The following is a 21120-nucleotide window of genomic DNA, read 5'->3' as shown; positions in this document are numbered from 1 at the left end:
GAGCGGCGGGGTCTTCGAGCTCAAGAGTGGAACGGCGAGGCAAGAGCAAGCTTGGAGCTGAAGAGGGACACGAGGGGCCCTCTGGGCAAAGGGCTTTTCCAGGCCAGGGCACCTTCAGGGTGCCGCGGCTGTCTTTGCGCTGGGCGACCTCCCTGTGTGCAGGGCTGGTCTTTGCTGTGGTTGGGCCTTTTGCCCTTGTGCTCCTTTGGCTGCCCGGAGAGAGGGGCAACCCTGTAAAGGAGGGTGAGAGCCCCTGTCTCCGCACCGCAGGAGGGAAACGGAGCTCTCCCGGCCCCCGGCCCAGCTACCCTGTAAGCAGGGCAGGGCTTTTCCCCGGCCCCGGCAGCTTTCTGCCTGCTGCTGACCCCTGGCCAGCGTGACCCCCTGTACTCGGGGTGTGTCACAGCCCGTGTCCCCGGTGCCAGTCCTGAAGCGCTTCAGCGCGTCGAGGCCCCTGTGGCCTCCTCTCAGTGCGCGGGCAGGTCTGATGCTTTCCTCTCCCGCTCAGCATTAGCAATGGCTCCCTAGAGTAGGCTGGCTGCACAGAACTTGCTCCCTCTTCTGGGACTGTCTCCCCCTCCCCTGCCTCCCCCTCCCCTGTCTTCCCCTTAGCTGGTGTGAGTGAGGAAGTGTGTTTGTACTTTAGAAACAGTGCAGTGTAGCTTAGACTTCCCAGGAGGGAAAGAGGAGCTCTGTGCAGCCGCAGGCGGGTGCCCAAAATGCACGGGTGGAGAAAGCATCCGGCCTTGCCCCTGCTTTCTGAGGACGGCGCAAAGGCGCTTAGCGGCAGCATGGGCAGCATGACCCGCCTGTAGCCAGGGCCAGGGCGTGCACCTATGCTGCCGGTGGTGCTGGTGAGCTGCCAGTGTGCGGGCCCTGTACTCGGGGCACGTGTCAGGACTTTGGCGGCACCCTTTGTCCCCAGGAGCAGCCCCACCCAGGTCCCTGTAAGCAGGGCTGGGGAGGCTCCTTTAGCCAGGCAACAGGAACGAGCGCTCCCGGGCCCTTGCCAGGGGGCAGCTTGCAGAAGTGCCGTGCCGCAGGGCACGCTCCCGCCTTTGGCCCTGCTTCGGGCTGGCGCCACGTGGCTGGCGGCCTCGGAGAGGAGGCTCCCGGGGCTCTGCAGACGGCTGTGTTGCCGTGCTGCGCTGCGGCCGGGCTCCAGCCTGTCCGAGTGGGGCACAGGCCAGAGCCTGCGCTCCGTATGCTTGCTGGGGGGTGCCGGGCAGCAGGGGGCGGCCCCGTAAGTGGGGTTCTGTGCGCCCCCTGGCCTCGGCGGGCGGTTGGAGGGACCCCCTGTAATCAGGCGGGTGTCCCTGGCCCCGGTCTTTCAGAGGCGTGGGGCCAGGAGTCATGGGGCCGGGCGTGTGCCCTCCCTGTCCTCGGGGCAGGGCTGGTGGCCCCTCGGCTTTAGGCCGTGAGCTCGAGTGCCTGACTCTAGAGTCCGGTTCCTGTTGCCTTGGGGGAAGGCCGAGCTCTGTGGCTCCCTGGGTGTGGACCGGCCTGTAAGCAGGCTGCGGGTCTGGGAGCCTTTGTGCTCCCTTCAGCTGGCAGCCTGTGTGGGGCGCCCGCCCCGTTAGCGGGGAGCGCCCCGGAACTGGAGAGAAGGAGCTTCCAGAGGCCTTGGGGACCAGAGCCGCCCTGTAAGCGGTGGCCAGTGCTCTGGAGTCCCGGGCACTTTTTAGTCCGGGCAGCGGCTTGAGCCCCCTGTAAGCAGGGGTGCAGCCTCTTGGCCGCTGCCTTGCGTGCCCGGCTTCATTTGCCCAGAGGGCCCGGCTCCCAGCACGGCGTGGGACTGCGCCGGACGTCGCGACGGTGAGTCAAGCTGAGGCTGGCGGTTTTTGGGCAGCTGCGGGGCTGCGTGGGTGGTGGCGTGAGGATCTGGCTGTGGGGCTGTCGGGTGGCGGTTCCCTTTGGCAGCGGGAGCTCCTCAGGCCTCATTGTGTCCTCGTCGACGTTTGCAGAAGCCGTGGGACGGCGAGGCAAGAGCGAGCCGCAGGAGCGGTCTCTTCGGGCTCAAGAGTGGAACGGCGAGGCAAGAGCGAGCTTCAGCATCGGTGGCTTCGAGCCCAGGAGTGGAGCCGCAAGGTAAGAGCAGCAGCTTGGAGCTGATGTGTGAGGCTTTTGGGCAGCCAAAAGGATCTGTGGGTGGCTGGTTGGGGACGTCCCTGTGGGGCTGTTGGGTGGCGGTTCCCTGCAGGCACAGGGTCTGGAGCTTCTCAGGCCTGAGTGTTTCGTCGTGCATTGGCAGAAGCCGTGGGACGACGAGGCCCGAGCGGCGGGGTCTTCGAGCTCAAGAGTGGAACGGCGAGGCAAGAGCAAGCTTGGAGCTGAAGAGGGACACGAGGGGCCCTCTGGGCAAAGGGCTTTTCCAGGCCAGGGCACCTTCAGGGTGCCGCGGCTGTCTTTGCGCTGGGCGACCTCCCTGTGTGCAGGGCTGGTCTTTGCTGTGGTTGGGCCTTTTGCCCTTGTGCTCCTTTGGCTGCCCGGAGAGAGGGGCAACCCTGTAAAGGAGGGTGAGAGCCCCTGTCTCCGCACCGCAGGAGGGAAACGGAGCTCTCCCGGCCCCCGGCCCAGCTACCCTGTAAGCAGGGCAGGGCTTTTCCCCGGCCCCGGCAGCTTTCTGCCTGCTGCTGACCCCTGGCCAGCGTGACCCCCTGTACTCGGGGTGTGTCACAGCCCGTGTCCCCGGTGCCAGTCCTGAAGCGCTTCAGCGCGTCGAGGCCCCTGTGGCCTCCTCTCAGTGCGCGGGCAGGTCTGATGCTTTCCTCTCCCGCTCAGCATTAGCAATGGCTCCCTAGAGTAGGCTGGCTGCACAGAACTTGCTCCCTCTTCTGGGACTGTCTCCCCCTCCCCTGCCTCCCCCTCCCCTGTCTTCCCCTTAGCTGGTGTGAGTGAGGAAGTGTGTTTGTACTTTAGAAACAGTGCAGTGTAGCTTAGACTTCCCAGGAGGGAAAGAGGAGCTCTGTGCAGCCGCAGGCGGGTGCCCAAAATGCACGGGTGGAGAAAGCATCCGGCCTTGCCCCTGCTTTCTGAGGACGGCGCAAAGGCGCTTAGCGGCAGCGTGGGCAGCATGACCCGCCTGTAGCCAGGGCCAGGGCGTGCACCTATGCTGCCGGTGGTGCTGGTGAGCTGCCAGCGTGCGGGCCCTGTACTCGGGGCACGTGTCAGGACTTTGGCGGCACCCTTTGTCCCCAGGAGCAGCCCCACCCAGGTCCCTGTAAGCAGGGCTGGGGAGGCTCCTTTAGCCAGGCAACAGGAACGAGCGCTCCCGGGCCCTTGCCAGGGGGCAGCTTGCAGAAGTGCCGTGCCGCAGGGCACGCTCCCGCCTTTGGCCCTGCTTTGGGCTGGCGCCACGTGGCTGGCGGCCTCGGAGAGGAGGCTCCCGGGGCTCTGCAGACGGCTGTGTTGCCGTGCTGCGCTGCGGCCGGGCTCCAGCCTGTCCGAGTGGGGCACAGGCCAGAGCCTGCGCTCCGTATGCTTGCTGGGGGGTGCCGGGCAGCAGGGGGCGGCCCCGTAAGTGGGGTTCTGTGCGCCCCCTGGCCTCGGCGGGCGGTTGGAGGGACCCCCTGTAATCAGGCGGGTGTCCCTGGCCCCGGTCTTTCAGAGGCGTGGGGCCAGGAGTCATGGGGCCGGGCGTGTGCCCTCCCTGTCCTCGGGGCAGGGCTGGTGGCCCCTCGGCTTTAGGCCGTGAGCTCGAGTGCCTGACTCTAGAGTCCGGTTCCTGTTGCCTTGGGGGAAGGCCGAGCTCTGTGGCTCCCTGGGTGTGGACCGGCCTGTAAGCAGGCTGCGGGTCTGGGAGCCTTTGTGCTCCCTTCAGCTGGCAGCCTGTGTGGGGCGCCCGCCCCGTTAGCGGGGAGCGCCCCGGAACTGGAGAGAAGGAGCTTCCAGAGGCCTTGGGGACCAGAGCCGCCCTGTAAGCGGTGGCCAGTGCTCTGGAGTCCCGGGCACTTTTTAGTCCGGGCAGCGGCTTGAGCCCCCTGTAAGCAGGGGTGCAGCCTCTTGGCCGCTGCCTTGCGTGCCCGGCTTCATTTGCCCAGAGGGCCCGGCTCCCAGCACGGCGTGGGACTGCGCCGGACGTCGCGACGGTGAGTCAAGCTGAGGCTGGCGGTTTTTGGGCAGCTGCGGGGCTGCGTGGGTGGTGGCGTGAGGATCTGGCTGTGGGGCTGTCGGGTGGCGGTTCCCTTTGGCAGCGGGAGCTCCTCAGGCCTCATTGTGTCCTCGTCGACGTTTGCAGAAGCCGTGGGACGGCGAGGCAAGAGCGAGCCGCAGGAGCGGTCTCTTCGGGCTCAAGAGTGGAACGGCGAGGCAAGAGCGAGCTTCAGCATCGGTGGCTTCGAGCCCAGGAGTGGAGCCGCAAGGTAAGAGCAGCAGCTTGGAGCTGATGTGTGAGGCTTTTGGGCAGCCAAAAGGATCTGTGGGTGGCTGGTTGGGGACGTCTCTGTGGGGCTGTTGGGTGGCGGTTCCCTGCAGGCACAGGGTCTGGAGCTTCTCAGGCCTGAGTGTTTCGTCGTGCATTGGCAGAAGCCGTGGGACGACGAGGCCCGAGCGGCGGGGTCTTCGAGCTCAAGAGTGGAACGGCGAGGCAAGAGCAAGCTTGGAGCTGAAGAGGGACACGAGGGGCCCTCTGGGCAAAGGGCTTTTCCAGGCCAGGGCACCTTCAGGGTGCCGCGGCTGTCTTTGCGCTGGGCGACCTCCCTGTGTGCAGGGCTGGTCTTTGCTGTGGTTGGGCCTTTTGCCCTTGTGCTCCTTTGGCTGCCCGGAGAGAGGGGCAACCCTGTAAAGGAGGGTGAGAGCCCCTGTCTCCGCACCGCAGGAGGGAAACGGAGCTCTCCCGGCCCCCGGCCCAGCTACCCTGTAAGCAGGGCAGGGCTTTTCCCCGGCCCCGGCAGCTTTCTGCCTGCTGCTGACCCCTGGCCAGCGTGACCCCCTGTACTCGGGGTGTGTCACAGCCCGTGTCCCCGGTGCCAGTCCTGAAGCGCTTCAGCGCGTCGAGGCCCCTGTGGCCTCCTCTCAGTGCGCGGGCAGGTCTGATGCTTTCCTCTCCCGCTCAGCATTAGCAATGGCTCCCTAGAGTAGGCTGGCTGCACAGAACTTGCTCCCTCTTCTGGGACTGTCTCCCCCTCCCCTGCCTCCCCCTCCCCTGTCTTCCCCTTAGCTGGTGTGAGTGAGGAAGTGTGTTTGTACTTTAGAAACAGTGCAGTGTAGCTTAGACTTCCCAGGAGGGAAAGAGGAGCTCTGTGCAGCCGCAGGCGGGTGCCCAAAATGCACGGGTGGAGAAAGCATCCGGCCTTGCCCCTGCTTTCTGAGGACGGCGCAAAGGCGCTTAGCGGCAGCGTGGGCAGCATGACCCGCCTGTAGCCAGGGCCAGGGCGTGCACCTATGCTGCCGGTGGTGCTGGTGAGCTGCCAGCGTGCGGGCCCTGTACTCGGGGCACGTGTCAGGACTTTGGCGGCACCCTTTGTCCCCAGGAGCAGCCCCACCCAGGTCCCTGTAAGCAGGGCTGGGGAGGCTCCTTTAGCCAGGCAACAGGAACGAGCGCTCCCGGGCCCTTGCCAGGGGGCAGCTTGCAGAAGTGCCGTGCCGCAGGGCACGCTCCCGCCTTTGGCCCTGCTTCGGGCTGGCGCCACGTGGCTGGTGGCCTCGGAGAGGAGGCTCCCGGGGCTCTGCAGACGGCTGTGTTGCCGTGCTGCGCTGCGGCCGGGCTCCAGCCTGTCCGAGTGGGGCACAGGCCAGAGCCTGCGCTCCGTATGCTTGCTGGGGGGTGCCGGGCAGCAGGGGGCGGCCCCGTAAGTGGGGTTCTGTGTGCCCCCTGGCCTCGGCGGGCGGTTGGAGGGACCCCCTGTAATCAGGCGGGTGTCCCTGGCCCCGGTCTTTCAGAGGCGTGGGGCCAGGAGTCATGGGGCCGGGCGTGTGCCCTCCCTGTCCTCGGGGCTGGGCTGGTGGCCCCTCGGCTTTAGGCCGTGAGCTCGAGTGCCTGACTCTAGAGTCCGGTTCCTGTTGCCTTGGGGGAAGGCCGAGCTCTGTGGCTCCCTGGGTGTGGACCGGCCTGTAAGCAGGCTGCGGGTCTGGGAGCCTTTGTGCTCCCTTCAGCTGGCAGCCTGTGTGGGGCGCCCGCCCCGTTAGCGGGGAGCGCCCCGGAACTGGAGAGAAGGAGCCTCCAGAGGCCTTGGGGACCAGAGCCGCCCTGTAAGCGGTGGCCAGTGCTCTGGAGTCCCGGGCACTTTTTAGTCCGGGCAGCGGCTTGAGCCCCCTGTAAGCAGGGGTGCAGCCTCTTGGCCGCTGCCTTGCGTGCCCGGCTTCATTTGCCCAGAGGGCCCGGCTCCCAGCACGGCGTGGGACTGCGCCGGACGTCGCGACGGTGAGTCAAGCTGAGGCTGGCGGTTTTTGGGCAGCTGCGGGGCTGCGTGGGTGGTGGCGTGAGGATCTGGCTGTGGGGCTGTCGGGTGGCGGTTCCCTTTGGCAGCGGGAGCTCCTCAGGCCTCATTGTGTCCTCGTCGACGTTTGCAGAAGCCGTGGGACGGCGAGGCAAGAGCGAGCCGCAGGAGCGGTCTCTTCGGGCTCAAGAGTGGAACGGCGAGGCAAGAGCGAGCTTCAGCATCGGTGGCTTCGAGCCCAGGAGTGGAGCCGCAAGGTAAGAGCAGCAGCTTGGAGCTGATGTGTGAGGCTTTTGGGCAGCCAAAAGGATCTGTGGGTGGCTGGTTGGGGACGTCCCTGTGGGGCTGTTGGGTGGCGGTTCCCTGCAGGCACAGGGTCTGGAGCTTCTCAGGCCTGAGTGTTTCGTCGTGCATTGGCAGAAGCCGTGGGACGACGAGGCCCGAGCGGCGGGGTCTTCGAGCTCAAGAGTGGAACGGCGAGGCAAGAGCAAGCTTGGAGCTGAAGAGGGACACGAGGGGCCCTCTGGGCAAAGGGCTTTTCCAGGCCAGGGCACCTTCAGGGTGCCGCGGCTGTCTTTGCGCTGGGCGACCTCCCTGTGTGCAGGGCTGGTCTTTGCTGTGGTTGGGCCTTTTGCCCTTGTGCTCCTTTGGCTGCCCGGAGAGAGGGGCAACCCTGTAAAGGAGGGTGAGAGCCCCTGTCTCCGCACCGCAGGAGGGAAACGGAGCTCTCCCGGCCCCCGGCCCAGCTACCCTGTAAGCAGGGCAGGGCTTTTCCCCGGCCCCGGCAGCTTTCTGCCTGCTGCTGACCCCTGGCCAGCGTGACCCCCTGTACTCGGGGTGTGTCACAGCCCGTGTCCCCGGTGCCAGTCCTGAAGCGCTTCAGCGCGTCGAGGCCCCTGTGGCCTCCTCTCAGTGCGCGGGCAGGTCTGATGCTTTCCTCTCCCGCTCAGCATTAGCAATGGCTCCCTAGAGTAGGCTGGCTGCACAGAACTTGCTCCCTCTTCTGGGACTGTCTCCCCCTCCCCTGCCTCCCCCTCCCCTGTCTTCCCCTTAGCTGGTGTGAGTGAGGAAGTGTGTTTGTACTTTAGAAACAGTGCAGTGTAGCTTAGACTTCCCAGGAGGGAAAGAGGAGCTCTGTGCAGCCGCAGGCGGGTGCCCAAAATGCACGGGTGGAGAAAGCATCCGGCCTTGCCCCTGCTTTCTGAGGACGGCGCAAAGGCGCTTAGCGGCAGCGTGGGCAGCATGACCCGCCTGTAGCCAGGGCCAGAGCGTGCACCTATGCTGCCGGTGGTGCTGGTGAGCTGCCAGCGTGCGGGCCCTGTACTCGGGGCACGTGTCAGGACTTTGGCGGCACCCTTTGTCCCCAGGAGCAGCCCCACCCAGGTCCCTGTAAGCAGGGCTGGGGAGGCTCCTTTAGCCAGGCAACAGGAACGAGCGCTCCCGGGCCCTTGCCAGGGGGCAGCTTGCAGAAGTGCCGTGCCGCAGGGCACGCTCCCGCCTTTGGCCCTGCTTCGGGCTGGCGCCACGTGGCTGGCGGCCTCGGAGAGGAGGCTCCCGGGGCTCTGCAGACGGCTGTGTTGCCGTGCTGCGCTGCGGCCGGGCTCCAGCCTGTCCGAGTGGGGCACAGGCCAGAGCCTGCGCTCCGTATGCTTGCTGGGGGGTGCCGGGCAGCAGGGGGCGGCCCCGTAAGTGGGGTTCTGTGCGCCCCCTGGCCTCGGCGGGCGGTTGGAGGGACCCCCTGTAATCAGGCGGGTGTCCCTGGCTCCGGTCTTTCAGAGGCGTGGGGCCAGGAGTCATGGGGCCGGGCGTGTGCCCTCCCTGTCCTCGGGGCTGGGCTGGTGGCCCCTCGGCTTTAGGCCGTGAGCTCGAGTGCCTGACTCTAGAGTCCGGTTCCTGTTGCCTTGGGGGAAGGCCGAGCTCTGTGGCTCCCTGGGTGTGGACCGGCCTGTAAGCAGGCTGCGGGTCTGGGAGCCTTTGTGCTCCCTTCAGCTGGCAGCCTGTGTGGGGCGCCCGCCCCGTTAGCGGGGAGCGCCCCGGAACTGGAGAGAAGGAGCCTCCAGAGGCCTTGGGGACCAGAGCCGCCCTGTAAGCGGTGGCCAGTGCTCTGGAGTCCCGGGCACTTTTTAGTCCGGGCAGCGGCTTGAGCCCCCTGTAAGCAGGGGTGCAGCCTCTTGGCCGCTGCCTTGCGTGCCCGGCTTCATTTGCCCAGAGGGCCCGGCTCCCAGCACGGCGTGGGACTGCGCCGGACGTCGCGACGGTGAGTCAAGCTGAGGCTGGCGGTTTTTGGGCAGCTGCGGGGCTGCGTGGGTGGTGGCGTGAGGATCTGGCTGTGGGGCTGTCGGGTGGCGGTTCCCTTTGGCAGCAGGAGCTCCTCAGGCCTCATTGTGTCCTCGTCGACGTTTGCAGAAGCCGTGGGACGGCGAGGCAAGAGCGAGCCGCAGGAGCGGTCTCTTCGGGCTCAAGAGTGGAACGGCGAGGCAAGAGCGAGCTTCAGCATCGGTGGCTTCGAGCCCAGGAGTGGAGCCGCAAGGTAAGAGCAGCAGCTTGGAGCTGATGTGTGAGGCTTTTGGGCAGCCAAAAGGATCTGTGGGTGGCTGGTTGGGGACTTCCCTGTGGGGCTGTTGGGTGGCGGTTCCCTGCAGGCACAGGGTCTGGAGCTTCTCAGGCCTGAGTGTTTCGTCGTGCATTGGCAGAAGCCGTGGGACGACGAGGCCCGAGCGGCGGGGTCTTCGAGCTCAAGAGTGGAACGGCGAGGCAAGAGCAAGCTTGGAGCTGAAGAGGGACACGAGGGGCCCTCTGGGCAAAGGGCTTTTCCAGGCCAGGGCACCTTCAGGGTGCCGCGGCTGTCTTTGCGCTGGGCGACCTCCCTGTGTGCAGGGCTGGTCTTTGCTGTGGTTGGGCCTTTTGCCCTTGTGCTCCTTTGGCTGCCCGGAGAGAGGGGCAACCCTGTAAAGGAGGGTGAGAGCCCCTGTCTCCGCACCGCAGGAGGGAAACGGAGCTCTCCCGGCCCCCGGCCCAGCTACCCTGTAAGCAGGGCAGGGCTTTTCCCCGGCCCCGGCAGCTTTCTGCCTGCTGCTGACCCCTGGCCAGCGTGACCCCCTGTACTCGGGGTGTGTCACAGCCCGTGTCCCCGGTGCCAGTCCTGAAGCGCTTCAGCGCGTCGAGGCCCCTGTGGCCTCCTCTCAGTGCGCGGGCAGGTCTGATGCTTTCCTCTCCCGCTCAGCATTAGCAATGGCTCCCTAGAGTAGGCTGGCTGCACAGAACTTGCTCCCTCTTCTGGGACTGCCTCCCCCTCCCCTGTCTTCCCCTTAGCTGGTGTGAGTGAGGAAGTGTGTTTGTACTTTAGAAACAGTGCAGTGTAGCTTAGACTTCCCAGGAGGGAAAGAGGAGCTCTGTGCAGCCGCAGGCGGGTGCCCAAAATGCACGGGTGGAGAAAGCATCCGGCCTTGCCCCTGCTTTCTGAGGACGGCGCAAAGGCGCTTAGCGGCAGCGTGGGCAGCATGACCCGCCTGTAGCCAGGGCCAGGGCGTGCACCTATGCTGCCGGTGGTGCTGGTGAGCTGCCAGCGTGCGGGCCCTGTACTCAGGGCACGTGTCAGGACTTTGGCGGCACCCTTTGTCCCCAGGAGCAGCCCCACCCAGGTCCCTGTAAGCAGGGCTGGGGAGGCTCCTTTAGCCAGGCAACAGGAACGAGCGCTCCCGGGCCCTTGCCAGGGGGCAGCTTGCAGAAGTGCCGTGCCGCAGGGCACGCTCCCGCCTTTGGCCCTGCTTCGGGCTGGCGCCACGTGGCTGGCGGCCTCGGAGAGGAGGCTCCCGGGGCTCTGCAGACGGCTGTGTTGCCGTGCTGCGCTGCGGCCGGGCTCCAGCCTGTCCGAGTGGGGCACAGGCCAGAGCCTGCGCTCCGTATGCTTGCTGGGGGGTGCCGGGCAGCAGGGGGCGGCCCCGTAAGTGGGGTTCTGTGCGCCCCCTGGCCTCGGCGGGCGGTTGGAGGGACCCCCTGTAATCAGGCGGGTGTCCCTGGCTCCGGTCTTTCAGAGGCGTGGGGCCAGGAGTCATGGGGCCGGGCGTGTGCCCTCCCTGTCCTCGGGGCTGGGCTGGTGGCCCCTCGGCTTTAGGCCGTGAGCTCGAGTGCCTGACTCTAGAGTCCGGTTCCTGTTGCCTTGGGGGAAGGCCGAGCTCTGTGGCTCCCTGGGTGTGGACCGGCCTGTAAGCAGGCTGCGGGTCTGGGAGCCTTTGTGCTCCCTTCAGCTGGCAGCCTGTGTGGGGCGCCCGCCCCGTTAGCGGGGAGCGCCCCGGAACTGGAGAGAAGGAGCCTCCAGAGGCCTTGGGGACCAGAGCCGCCCTGTAAGCGGTGGCCAGTGCTCTGGAGTCCCGGGCACTTTTTAGTCCGGGCAGCGGCTTGAGCCCCCTGTAAGCAGGGGTGCAGCCTCTTGGCCGCTGCCTTGCGTGCCCGGCTTCATTTGCCCAGAGGGCCCGGCTCCCAGCACGGCGTGGGACTGCGCCGGACGTCGCGACGGTGAGTCAAGCTGAGGCTGGCGGTTTTTGGGCAGCTGCGGGGCTGCGTGGGTGGTGGCGTGAGGATCTGGCTGTGGGGCTGTCGGGTGGCGGTTCCCTTTGGCAGCGGGAGCTCCTCAGGCCTCATTGTGTCCCCGTCGACGTTTGCAGAAGCCGTGGGACGGCGAGGCAAGAGCGAGCCGCAGGAGCAGTCTCTTCGGGCTCAAGAGTGGAACGGCGAGGCAAGAGCGAGCTTCAGCATCGGTGGCTTCGAGCCCAGGAGTGGAGCCGCAAGGTAAGAGCAGCAGCTTGGAGCTGATGTGTGAGGCTTTTGGGCAGCCAAAAGGATCTGTGGGTGGCTGGTTGGGGACGTCCCTGTGGGGCTGTTGGGTGGCGGTTCCCTGCAGGCACAGGGTCTGGAGCTTCTCAGGCCTGAGTGTTTCGTCGTGCATTGGCAGAAGCCGTGGGACGACGAGGCCCGAGCGGCGGGGTCTTCGAGCTCAAGAGTGGAACGGCGAGGCAAGAGCAAGCTTGGAGCTGAAGAGGGACACGAGGGGCCCTCTGGGCAAAGGGCTTTTCCAGGCCAGGGCACCTTCAGGGTGCCGCGGCTGTCTTTGCGCTGGGCGACCTCCCTGTGTGCAGGGCTGGTCTTTGCTGTGGTTGGGCCTTTTGCCCTTGTGCTCCTTTGGCTGCCCGGAGAGAGGGGCAACCCTGTAAAGGAGGGTGAGAGCCCCTGTCTCCGCACCGCAGGAGGGAAACGGAGCTCTCCCGAACCCCGGCCCAGCTACCCTGTAAGCAGGGCAGGGCTTTTCCCCGGCCCCGGCAGCTTTCTGCCTGCTGCTGACCCCTGGCCAGCGTGACCCCCTGTACTCGGGGTGTGTCACAGCCCGTGTCCCCGGTGCCAGTCCTGAAGCGCTTCAGCGCGTCGAGGCCCCTGTGGCCTCCTCTCAGTGCGCGGGCAGGTCTGATGCTTTCCTCTCCCGCTCAGCATTAGCAATGGCTCCCTAGAGTAGGCTGGCTGCACAGAACTTGCTCCCTCTTCTGGGACTGTCTCCCCCTCCCCTGCCTCCCCCTCCCCTGTCTTCCCCTTAGCTGGTGTGAGTGAGGAAGTGTGTTTGTACTTTAGAAACAGTGCAGTGTAGCTTAGACTTCCCAGGAGGGAAAGAGGAGCTCTGTGCAGCCGCAGGCGGGTGCCCAAAATGCACGGGTGGAGAAAGCATCCGGCCTTGCCCCTGCTTTCTGAGGACGGCGCAAAGGCGCTTAGCGGCAGCGTGGGCAGCATGACCCGCCTGTAGCCAGGGCCAGGGCGTGCACCTATGCTGCCGGTGGTGCTGGTGAGCTGCCAGCGTGCGGGCCCTGTACTCGGGGCACGTGTCAGGACTTTGGCGGCACCCTTTGTCCCCAGGAGCAGCCCCACCCAGGTCCCTGTAAGCAGGGCTGGGGAGGCTCCTTTAGCCAGGCAACAGGAACGAGCGCTCCCGGGCCCTTGCCAGGGGGCAGCTTGCAGAAGTGCCGTGCCGCAGGGCACGCTCCCGCCTTTGGCCCTGCTTCGGGCTGGCGCCACGTGGCTGGCGGCCTCGGAGAGGAGGCTCCCGGGGCTCTGCAGACGGCTGTGTTGCCGTGCTGCGCTGCGGCCGGGCTCCAGCCTGTCCGAGTGGGGCACAGGCCAGAGCCTGCGCTCCGTATGCTTGCTGGGGGGTGCCGGGCAGCAGGGGGCGGCCCCGTAAGTGGGGTTCTGTGCGCCCCCTGGCCTCGGCGGGCGGTTGGAGGGACCCCCTGTAATCAGGCGGGTGTCCCTGGCCCCGGTCTTTCAGAGGCGTGGGGCCAGGAGTCATGGGGCCGGGCGTGTGCCCTCCCTGTCCTCGGGGCTGGGCTGGTGGCCCCTCGGCTTTAGGCCGTGAGCTCGAGTGCCTGACTCTAGAGTCCGGTTCCTGTTGCCTTGGGGGAAGGCCGAGCTCTGTGGCTCCCTGGGTGTGGACCGGCCTGTAAGCAGGCTGCGGGTCTGGGAGCCTTTGTGCTCCCTTCAGCTGGCAGCCTGTGTGGGGCGCCCGCCCCGTTAGCGGGGAGCGCCCCGGAACTGGAGAGAAGGAGCCTCCAGAGGCCTTGGGGACCAGAGCCGCCCTGTAAGCGGTGGCCAGTGCTCTGGAGTCCCGGGCACTTTTTAGTCCGGGCAGCGGCTTGAGCCCCCTGTAAGCAGGGGTGCAGCCTCTTGGCCGCTGCCTTGCGTGCCCGGCTTCATTTGCCCAGAGGGCCCGGCTCCCAGCACGGCGTGGGACTGCGCCGGACGTCGCGACGGTGAGTCAAGCTGAGGCTGGCGGTTTTTGGGCAGCTGCGGGGCTGCGTGGGTGGTGGCGTGAGGATCTGGCTGTGGGGATGTCGGGTGGCGGTTCCCTTTGGCAGCGGGAGCTCCTCAGGCCTCATTGTGTCCTCGTCGACGTTTGCAGAAGCCGTGGGACGGCGAGGCAAGAGCGAGCCGCAGGAGCGGTCTCTTCGGGCTCAAGAGTGGAACGGCGAGGCAAGAGCAAGCTTGGAGCTTAAGAGGGACACGAGGGGCCCTCTGGGCAAAGGGCTTTTCCAGGCCAGGGCACCTTCAGGGTGCCGCGGCTGTCTTTGCGCTGGGCGACCTCCCTGTGTGCAGGGCTGGTCTTTGCTGTGGTTGGGCCTTTTGCCCTTGTGCTCCTTTGGCTGCCCGGAGAGAGGGGCAACCCTGTAAAGGAGGGTGAGAGCCCCTGTCTCCGCACCGCAGGAGGGAAACGGAGCTCTCCCGAACCCCGGCCCAGCTACCCTGTAAGCAGGGCAGGGCTTTTCCCCGGCCCCGGCAGCTTTCTGCCTGCTGCTGACCCCTGGCCAGCGTGACCCCCTGTACTCGGGGTGTGTCACAGCCCGTGTCCCCGGTGCCAGTCCTGAAGCGCTTCAGCGCGTCGAGGCCCCTGTGGCCTCCTCTCAGTGCGCGGGCAGGTCTGATGCTTTCCTCTCCCGCTCAGCATTAGCAATGGCTCCCTAGAGTAGGCTGGCTGCACAGAACTTGCTCCCTCTTCTGGGACTGTCTCCCCCTCCCCTGCCTCCCCCTCCCCTGTCTTCCCCTTAGCTGGTGTGAGTGAGGAAGTGTGTTTGTACTTTAGAAACAGTGCAGTGTAGCTTAGACTTCCCAGGAGGGAAAGAGGAGCTCTGTGCAGCCGCAGGCGGGTGCCCAAAATGCACGGGTGGAGAAAGCATCCGGCCTTGCCCCTGCTTTCTGAGGACGGCGCAAAGGCGCTTAGCGGCAGCGTGGGCAGCATGACCCGCCTGTAGCCAGGGCCAGGGCGTGCACCTATGCTGCCGGTGGTGCTGGTGAGCTGCCAGCGTGCGGGCCCTGTACTCGGGGCACGTGTCAGGACTTTGGCGGCACCCTTTGTCCCCAGGAGCAGCCCCACCCAGGTCCCTGTAAGCAGGGCTGGGGAGGCTCCTTTAGCCAGGCAACAGGAACGAGCGCTCCCGGGCCCTTGCCAGGGGGCAGCTTGCAGAAGTGCCGTGCCGCAGGGCACGCTCCCGCCTTTGGCCCTGCTTCGGGCTGGCGCCACGTGGCTGGCGGCCTCGGAGAGGAGGCTCCCGGGGCTCTGCAGACGGCTGTGTTGCCGTGCTGCGCTGCGGCCGGGCTCCAGCCTGTCCGAGTGGGGCACAGGCCAGAGCCTGTGCTCCGTATGCTTGCTGGGGGGTGCCGGGCAGCAGGGGGCGGCCCCGTAAGTGGGGTTCTGTGCGCCCCCTGGCCTCGGCGGGCGGTTGGAGGGACCCCCTGTAATCAGGCGGGTGTCCCTGGCCCCGGTCTTTCAGAGGCGTGGGGCCAGGAGTCATGGGGCCGGGCGTGTGCCCTCCCTGTCCTCGGGGCTGGGCTGATGGCCCCTCGGCTTTAGGCCGTGAGCTCGAGTGCCTGACTCTAGAGTCCGGTTCCTGTTGCCTTGGGGGAAGGCCGAGCTCTGTGGCTCCCTGGGTGTGGACCGGCCTGTAAGCAGGCTGCGGGTCTGGGAGCCTTTGTGCTCCCTTCAGCTGGCAGCCTGTGTGGGGCGCCCGCCCCGTTAGCGGGGAGCGCCCCGGAACTGGAGAGAAGGAGCCTCCAGAGGCCTTGGGGACCAGAGCCGCCCTGTAAGCGGTGGCCAGTGCTCTGGAGTCCCGGGCACTTTTTAGTCCGGGCAGCGGCTTGAGCCCCCTGTAAGCAGGGGTGCAGCCTCTTGGCCGCTGCCTTGCGTGCCCGGCTTCATTTGCCCAGAGGGCCCGGCTCCCAGCACGGCGTGGGACTGCGCCGGACGTCGCGACGGTGAGTCAAGCTGAGGCTGGCGGTTTTTGGGCAGCTGCGGGGCTGCGTGGGTGGTGGCGTGAGGATCTGGCTGTGGGGCTGTCGGGTGGCGGTTCCCTTTGGCAGCGGGAGCTCCTCAGGCCTCATTGTGTCCCCGTCGACGTTTGCAGAAGCCGTGGGACGGCGAGGCAAGAGCGAGCCGCAGGAGCGGTCTCTTCGGGCTCAAGAGTGGAACGGCGAGGCAAGAGCGAGCTTCAGCATCGGTGGCTTCGAGCCCAGGAGTGGAGCCGCAAGGTAAGAGCAGCAGCTTGGAGCTGATGTGTGAGGCTTTTGGGCAGCCAAAAGGATCTGTGGGTGGCTGGTTGGGGACGTCCCTGTGGGGCTGTTGGGTGGCGGTTCCCTGCAGGCACAGGGTCTGGAGCTTCTCAGGCCTGAGTGTTTCGTCGTGCATTGGCAGAAGCCGTGGGACGACGAGGCCCGAGCGGCGGGGTCTTCGAGCTCAAGAGTGGAACGGCGAGGCAAGAGCAAGCTTGGAGCTGAAGAGGGACACGAGGGGCCCTCTGGGCAAAGGGCTTTTCCAGGCCAGGGCACCTTCAGGGTGCCGCGGCTGTCTTTGCGCTGGGCGACCTCCCTGTGTGCAGGGCTGGTCTTTGCTGTGGTTGGGCCTTTTGCCCTTGTGCTCCTTTGGCTGCCCGGAGAGAGGGGCAACCCTGTAAAGGAGGGTGAGAGCCCCTGTCTCCGCACCGCAGGAGGGAAACGGAGCTCTCCCGAACCCCGGCCCAGCTACCCTGTAAGCAGGGCAGGGCTTTTCCCCGGCCCCGGCAGCTTTCTGCCTGCTGCTGACCCCTGGCCAGCGTGACCCCCTGTACTCGGGGTGTGTCACAGCCCGTGTCCCCGGTGCCAGTCCTGAAGCGCTTCAGCGCGTCGAGGCCCCTGTGGCCTCCTCTCAGTGCGCGGGCAGGTCTGATGCTTTCCTCTCCCGCTCAGCATTAGCAATGGCTCCCTAGAGTAGGCTGGCTGCACAGAACTTGCTCCCTCTTCTGGGACTGTCTCCCCCTCCCCTGCCTCCCCCTCCCCTGTCTTCCCCTTAGCTGGTGTGAGTGAGGAAGTGTGTTTGTACTTTAGAAACAGTGCAGTGTAGCTTAGACTTCCCAGGAGGGAAAGAGGAGCTCTGTGCAGCCGCAGGCGGGTGCCCAAAATGCACGGGTGGAGAAAGCATCCGGCCTTGCCCCTGCTTTCTGAGGACGGCGCAAAGGCGCTTAGCGGCAGCGTGGGCAGCATGACCCGCCTGTAGCCAGGGCCAGGGCGTGCACCTATGCTGCCGGTGGTGCTGGTGAGCTGCCAGCGTGCGGGCCCTGTACTCGGGGCACGTGTCAGGACTTTGGCGGCACCCTTTGTCCCCAGGAGCAGCCCCACCCAGGTCCCTGTAAGCAGGGCTGGGGAGGCTCCTTTAGCCAGGCAACAGGAACGAGCGCTCCCGGGCCCTTGCCAGGGGGCAGCTTGCAGAAGTGCCGTGCCGCAGGGCACGCTCCCGCCTTTGGCCCTGCTTCGGGCTGGCGCCACGTGGCTGGCGGCCTCGGAGAGGAGGCTCCCGGGGCTCTGCAGACGGCTGTGTTGCCGTGCTGCGCTGCGGCCGGGCTCCAGCCTGTCCGAGTGGGGCACAGGCCAGAGCCTGCGCTCCGTATGCTTGCTGGGGGGTGCCGGGCAGCAGGGGGCGGCCCCGTAAGTGGGGTTCTGTGCGCCCCCTGGCCTCGGCGGGCGGTTGGAGGGACCCCCTGTAATCAGGCGGGTGTCCCTGGCCCCGGTCTTTCAGAGGCGTGGGGCCAGGAGTCATGGGGCCGGGCGTGTGCCCTCCCTGTCCTCGGGGCTGGGCTGGTGGCCCCTCGGCTTTAGGCCGTGAGCTCGAGTGCCTGACTCTAGAGTCCGGTTCCTGTTGCCTTGGGGGAAGGCCGAGCTCTGTGGCTCCCTGGGTGTGGACCGGCCTGTAAGCAGGCTGCGGGTCTGGGAGCCTTTGTGCTCCCTTCAGCTGGCAGCCTGTGTGGGGCGCCCGCCCCGTTAGCGGGGAGCGCCCCGGAACTGGAGAGAAGGAGCCTCCAGAGGCCTTGGGGACCAGAGCCGCCCTGTAAGCGGTGGCCAGTGCTCTGGAGTCCCGGGCACTTTTTAGTCCGGGCAGCGGCTTGAGCCCCCTGTAAGCAGGGGTGCAGCCTCTTGGCCGCTGCCTTGCGTGCCCGGCTTCATTTGCCCAGAGGGCCCGGCTCCCAGCACGGCGTGGGACTGCGCCGGACGTCGCGACGGTGAGTCAAGCTGAGGCTGGCGGTTTTTGGGCAGCTGCGGGGCTGCGTGGGTGGTGGCGTGAGGATCTGGCTGTGGGGCTGTCAGGTGGCGGTTCCCTTTGGCAGCGGGAGCTCCTCAGGCCTCATTGTGTCCTCGTCGACGTTTGCAGAAGCCGTGGGACGGCGAGGCAAGAGCGAGCCGCAGGAGCGGTCTCTTCGGGCTCAAGAGTGGAACGGCGAGGCAAGAGCGAGCTTCAGCATCGGTGGCTTCGAGCCCAGGAGTGGAGCCGCAAGGTAAGAGCAGCAGCTTGGAGCTGATGTGTGAGGCTTTTGGGCAGCCAAAAGGATCTGTGGGTGGCTGGTTGGGGACGTCCCTGTGGGGCTGTTGGGTGGCGGTTCCCTGCAGGCACAGGGTCTGGAGCTTCTCAGGCCTGAGTGTTTCGTCGTGCATTGGCAGAAGCCGTGGGACGACGAGGCCCGAGCGGCGGGGTCTTCGAGCTCAAGAGTGGAACGGCGAGGCAAGAGCAAGCTTGGAGCTGAAGAGGGACACGAGGGGCCCTCTGGGCAAAGGGCTTTTCCAGGCCAGGGCACCTTCAGGGTGCCGCGGCTGTCTTTGCGCTGGGCGACCTCCCTGTGTGCAGGGCTGGTCTTTGCTGTGGTTGGGCCTTTTGCCCTTGTGCTCCTTTGGCTGCCCGGAGAGAGGGGCAACCCTGTAAAGGAGGGTGAGAGCCCCTGTCTCCGCACCGCAGGAGGGAAACGGAGCTCTCCCGGCCCCCGGCCCAGCTACCCTGTAAGCAGGGCAGGGCTTTTCCCCGGCCCCGGCAGCTTTCTGCCTGCTGCTGACCCCTGGCCAGCGTGACCCCCTGTACTCGGGGTGTGTCACAGCCCGTGTCCCCGGTGCCAGTCCTGAAGCGCTTCAGCGCGTCGAGGCCCCTGTGGCCTCCTCTCAGTGCGCGGGCAGGTCTGATGCTTTCCTCTCCCGCTCAGCATTAGCAATGGCTCCCTAGAGTAGGCTGGCTGCACAGAACTTGCTCCCTCTTCTGGGACTGTCTCCCCCTCCCCTGCCTCCCCCTCCCCTGTCTTCCCCTTAGCTGGTGTGAGTGAGGAAGTGTGTTTGTACTTTAGAAACAGTGCAGTGTAGCTTAGACTTCCCAGGAGGGAAAGAGGAGCTCTGTGCAGCTGCAGGCGGGTGCCCAAAATGCACGGGTGGAGAAAGCATCCGGCCTTGCCCCTGCTTTCTGAGGACGGCGCAAAGGCGCTTAGCGGCAGCGTGGGCAGCATGACCCGCCTGTAGCCAGGGCCAGGGCGTGCACCTATGCTGCCGGTGGTGCTGGTGAGCTGCCAGTGTGCGGGCCCTGTACTCGGGGCACGTGTCAGGACTTTGGCGGCACCCTTTGTCCCCAGGAGCAGCCCCACCCAGGTCCCTGTAAGCAGGGCTGGGGAGGCTCCTTTAGCCAGGCAACAGGAACGAGCGCTCCCGGGCCCTTGCCAGGGGGCAGCTTGCAGAAGTGCCGTGCCGCAGGGCACGCTCCCGCCTTTGGCCCTGCTTCGGGCTGGCGCCACGTGGCTGGCGGCCTCGGAGAGGAGGCTCCCGGGGCTCTGCAGACGGCTGTGTTGCCGTGCTGCGCTGCGGCCGGGCTCCAGCCTGTCCGAGTGGGGCACAGGCCAGAGCCTGCGCTCCGTATGCTTGCTGGGGGGTGCCGGGCAGCAGGGGGCGGCCCCGTAAGTGGGGTTCTGTGCGCCCCCTGGCCTCGGCGGGCGGTTGGAGGGACCCCCTGTAATCAGGCGGGTGTCCCTGGCCTCGGTCTTTCAGAGGCGTGGGGCCAGGAGTCATGGGGCTGGGCGTGTGCCCTCCCTGTCCTCGGGGCTGGGCTGGTGGCCCCTCGGCTTTAGGCCGTGAGCTCGAGTGCCTGACTCTAGAGTCCGGTTCCTGTTGCCTTGGGGGAAGGCCGAGCTCTGTGGCTCCCTGGGTGTGGACCGGCCTGTAAGCAGGCTGCGGGTCTGGGAGCCTTTGTGCTCCCTTCAGCTGGCAGCCTGTGTGGGGCGCCCGCCCCGTTAGCGGGGAGCGCCCCGGAACTGGAGAGAAGGAGCCTCCAGAGGCCTTGGGGACCGGAGCCGCCCTGTAAGCGGTGGCCAGTGCTTTGGAGTCCCGGGCACTTTTTAGTCCGGGCAGCGGCTTGAGCCCCCTGTAAGCAGGGGTGCAGCCTCTTGGCCGCTGCCTTGCGTGCCCGGCTTCATTTGCCCAGAGGGCCCGGCTCCCAGCACGGCGTGGGACTGCGCCGGACGTCGCGACGGTGAGTCAAGCTGAGGCTGGCGGTTTTTGGGCAGCTGCGGGGCTGCGTGGGTGGTGGCATGAGGGTCTGGCTGTGGGGTTGTTGGGTGGTGGTTCTCTTCAAGGAGATGTCTGTACCTCATTCATGTTTCGTCGTCTGGTATAAGAAGTGGTGGGACAATACGGTACATATGCCTGAGTCACCTGCACTTAATTTTTAAGTTACTGAATTACTCTGTCTTGAATATTGGTAATGTGTATAACCCTTACTTAAACCGTTGCACGAATTTCTCTTTTTGGCTTTAATTGTTTCGTTTGGGGCGTCTTTGGATCTTATCTAAAAATTCAGGAGTCTAGGAAAGTAACGGGCTTTCTTATACAACATGAGCTTCCTTTGTGCCATTAACGTTCAGGGATCACTGTTTTCTCTCCGGTCACCATTTCCAGGTTTGGAGGGGTATGGTAATGATCAAGAGAGAAGATGTATCGTTGTTGCCAGGACATGTACAGGATTTCCCAGTTTTTAAAGATATGTTTGATGCACTAATGTTCAGTTTGGAAATGCCCAGTGGGGATGTTTATGGAAAAAACTTATTGCAAGTGGAAAATTACTTACCCTTTATTTCTTTCTGCCTGCATCTGTACAGCAGGCTTTGTTCTTTCGCATTGTTAATTGTGAGTAGTTTCACTGTTTAGTTTTTTGTCTCATTGATTTCTCTTATATTATGGGATCAAATTCTGATTTCATTTGTGCAGAAGACTGTCCTCGTCCTGCTTGTGTGTTTGATTTTGTCCTTACAAATGCTCCGTAGAAAATTCAGTAGTTTTTTTTCCAATGGGTCGAAGTCTGAGTGGTGAAGGTTTTCGTTCTTATAGTTAGACAATGAGACTGTGCTGAGCTCTCCTTCTCTTGGTGGCGAGGTGCCGTGACTGCCAAATAGAATATAAGATCAGGACTAGAGACATTGGAAAAGTAAATGTTGGTTTTATGGTTAGGTCAAAGTTAAGCTCTTTAAAGGCAGGCACAACTGCACTCTGTTCTAAACAAAAGAACTCTTTCCCCTTTGTTTTGCTGTTTCCCTTTTCAGATAAATTTATTTTATTTTTGGATACCCTCTTTTAAGGGTACAGCATTTTGTGAACGCTTTTTCTTTTTTAACACACAAGTGCTCTGATAACTTTCCAAACCTGGATCATTTAAGTCAGAGATAAGGTAAGCCCGGTTCCTTACAATGCCTATCTTTGTTCCTAAATTGAAAGTGCTAAATTTAAATACCTGTGTTTTTTGTCATCTTTGGCATGATATATTCAGTTTCTTGCACATAGCATCAGTGCTGCACTATTTTAGAAAGTAGTGTTGTTTTTCACATTTGTCAATGCATGTTAAGTTTTCACTACACACTCAGAGCAGAACACAGTGGAAAAGCAACATGGT

The 21120-nt window shown here is 64.9% G+C and overlaps 1 protein-coding gene across 1 annotated transcript; it reads right to left on the bottom strand.

Moving 5' to 3' along the window:
- Nucleotides 1-18863: 18863 nt before the first annotated feature.
- On the bottom strand, nucleotides 18864-19828 carry LOC132077030 (basic salivary proline-rich protein 4-like). Its single transcript, XM_059478473.1, has 2 exons — nucleotides 19656-19828; nucleotides 18864-19599 (listed from the first exon to the last, which is right to left on the bottom strand). Exons 1-2 carry the CDS (start codon nucleotides 19826-19828, stop codon nucleotides 18864-18866), a joined length of 909 nt encoding a protein of 302 aa, XP_059334456.1.
- Between the last annotated feature and the right edge of the window lie 1292 nt (nucleotides 19829-21120).

Source organism: Ammospiza nelsoni, chromosome 9 (assembly GCF_027579445.1).
Source record: "Ammospiza nelsoni isolate bAmmNel1 chromosome 9, bAmmNel1.pri, whole genome shotgun sequence".
Lineage (NCBI taxonomy): Eukaryota > Metazoa > Chordata > Aves > Passeriformes > Passerellidae > Ammospiza > Ammospiza nelsoni.
The sequence above is the reverse complement of the archived record's forward strand: the minus strand, read 5'-3'. Positions and strand labels throughout refer to the sequence as shown.

What these genes read in the sequence shown, in the direction of transcription:
- LOC132077030 (XM_059478473.1), bottom strand. Translation starts at nt 19,828, where the DNA reads ATGAGGTACAGACATCTCCTTGAAGAGAACCACCACCCAACAACCCCA. An exon ending in CTGGGAGCCGGGCCCTCTGG is followed by an intron (nt 19,600 to 19,655) that starts GCAAATGAAGCC and finishes CCCTGCTTACAG; the next exon opens with GGGGCTCAAGCCGCTGCCCG.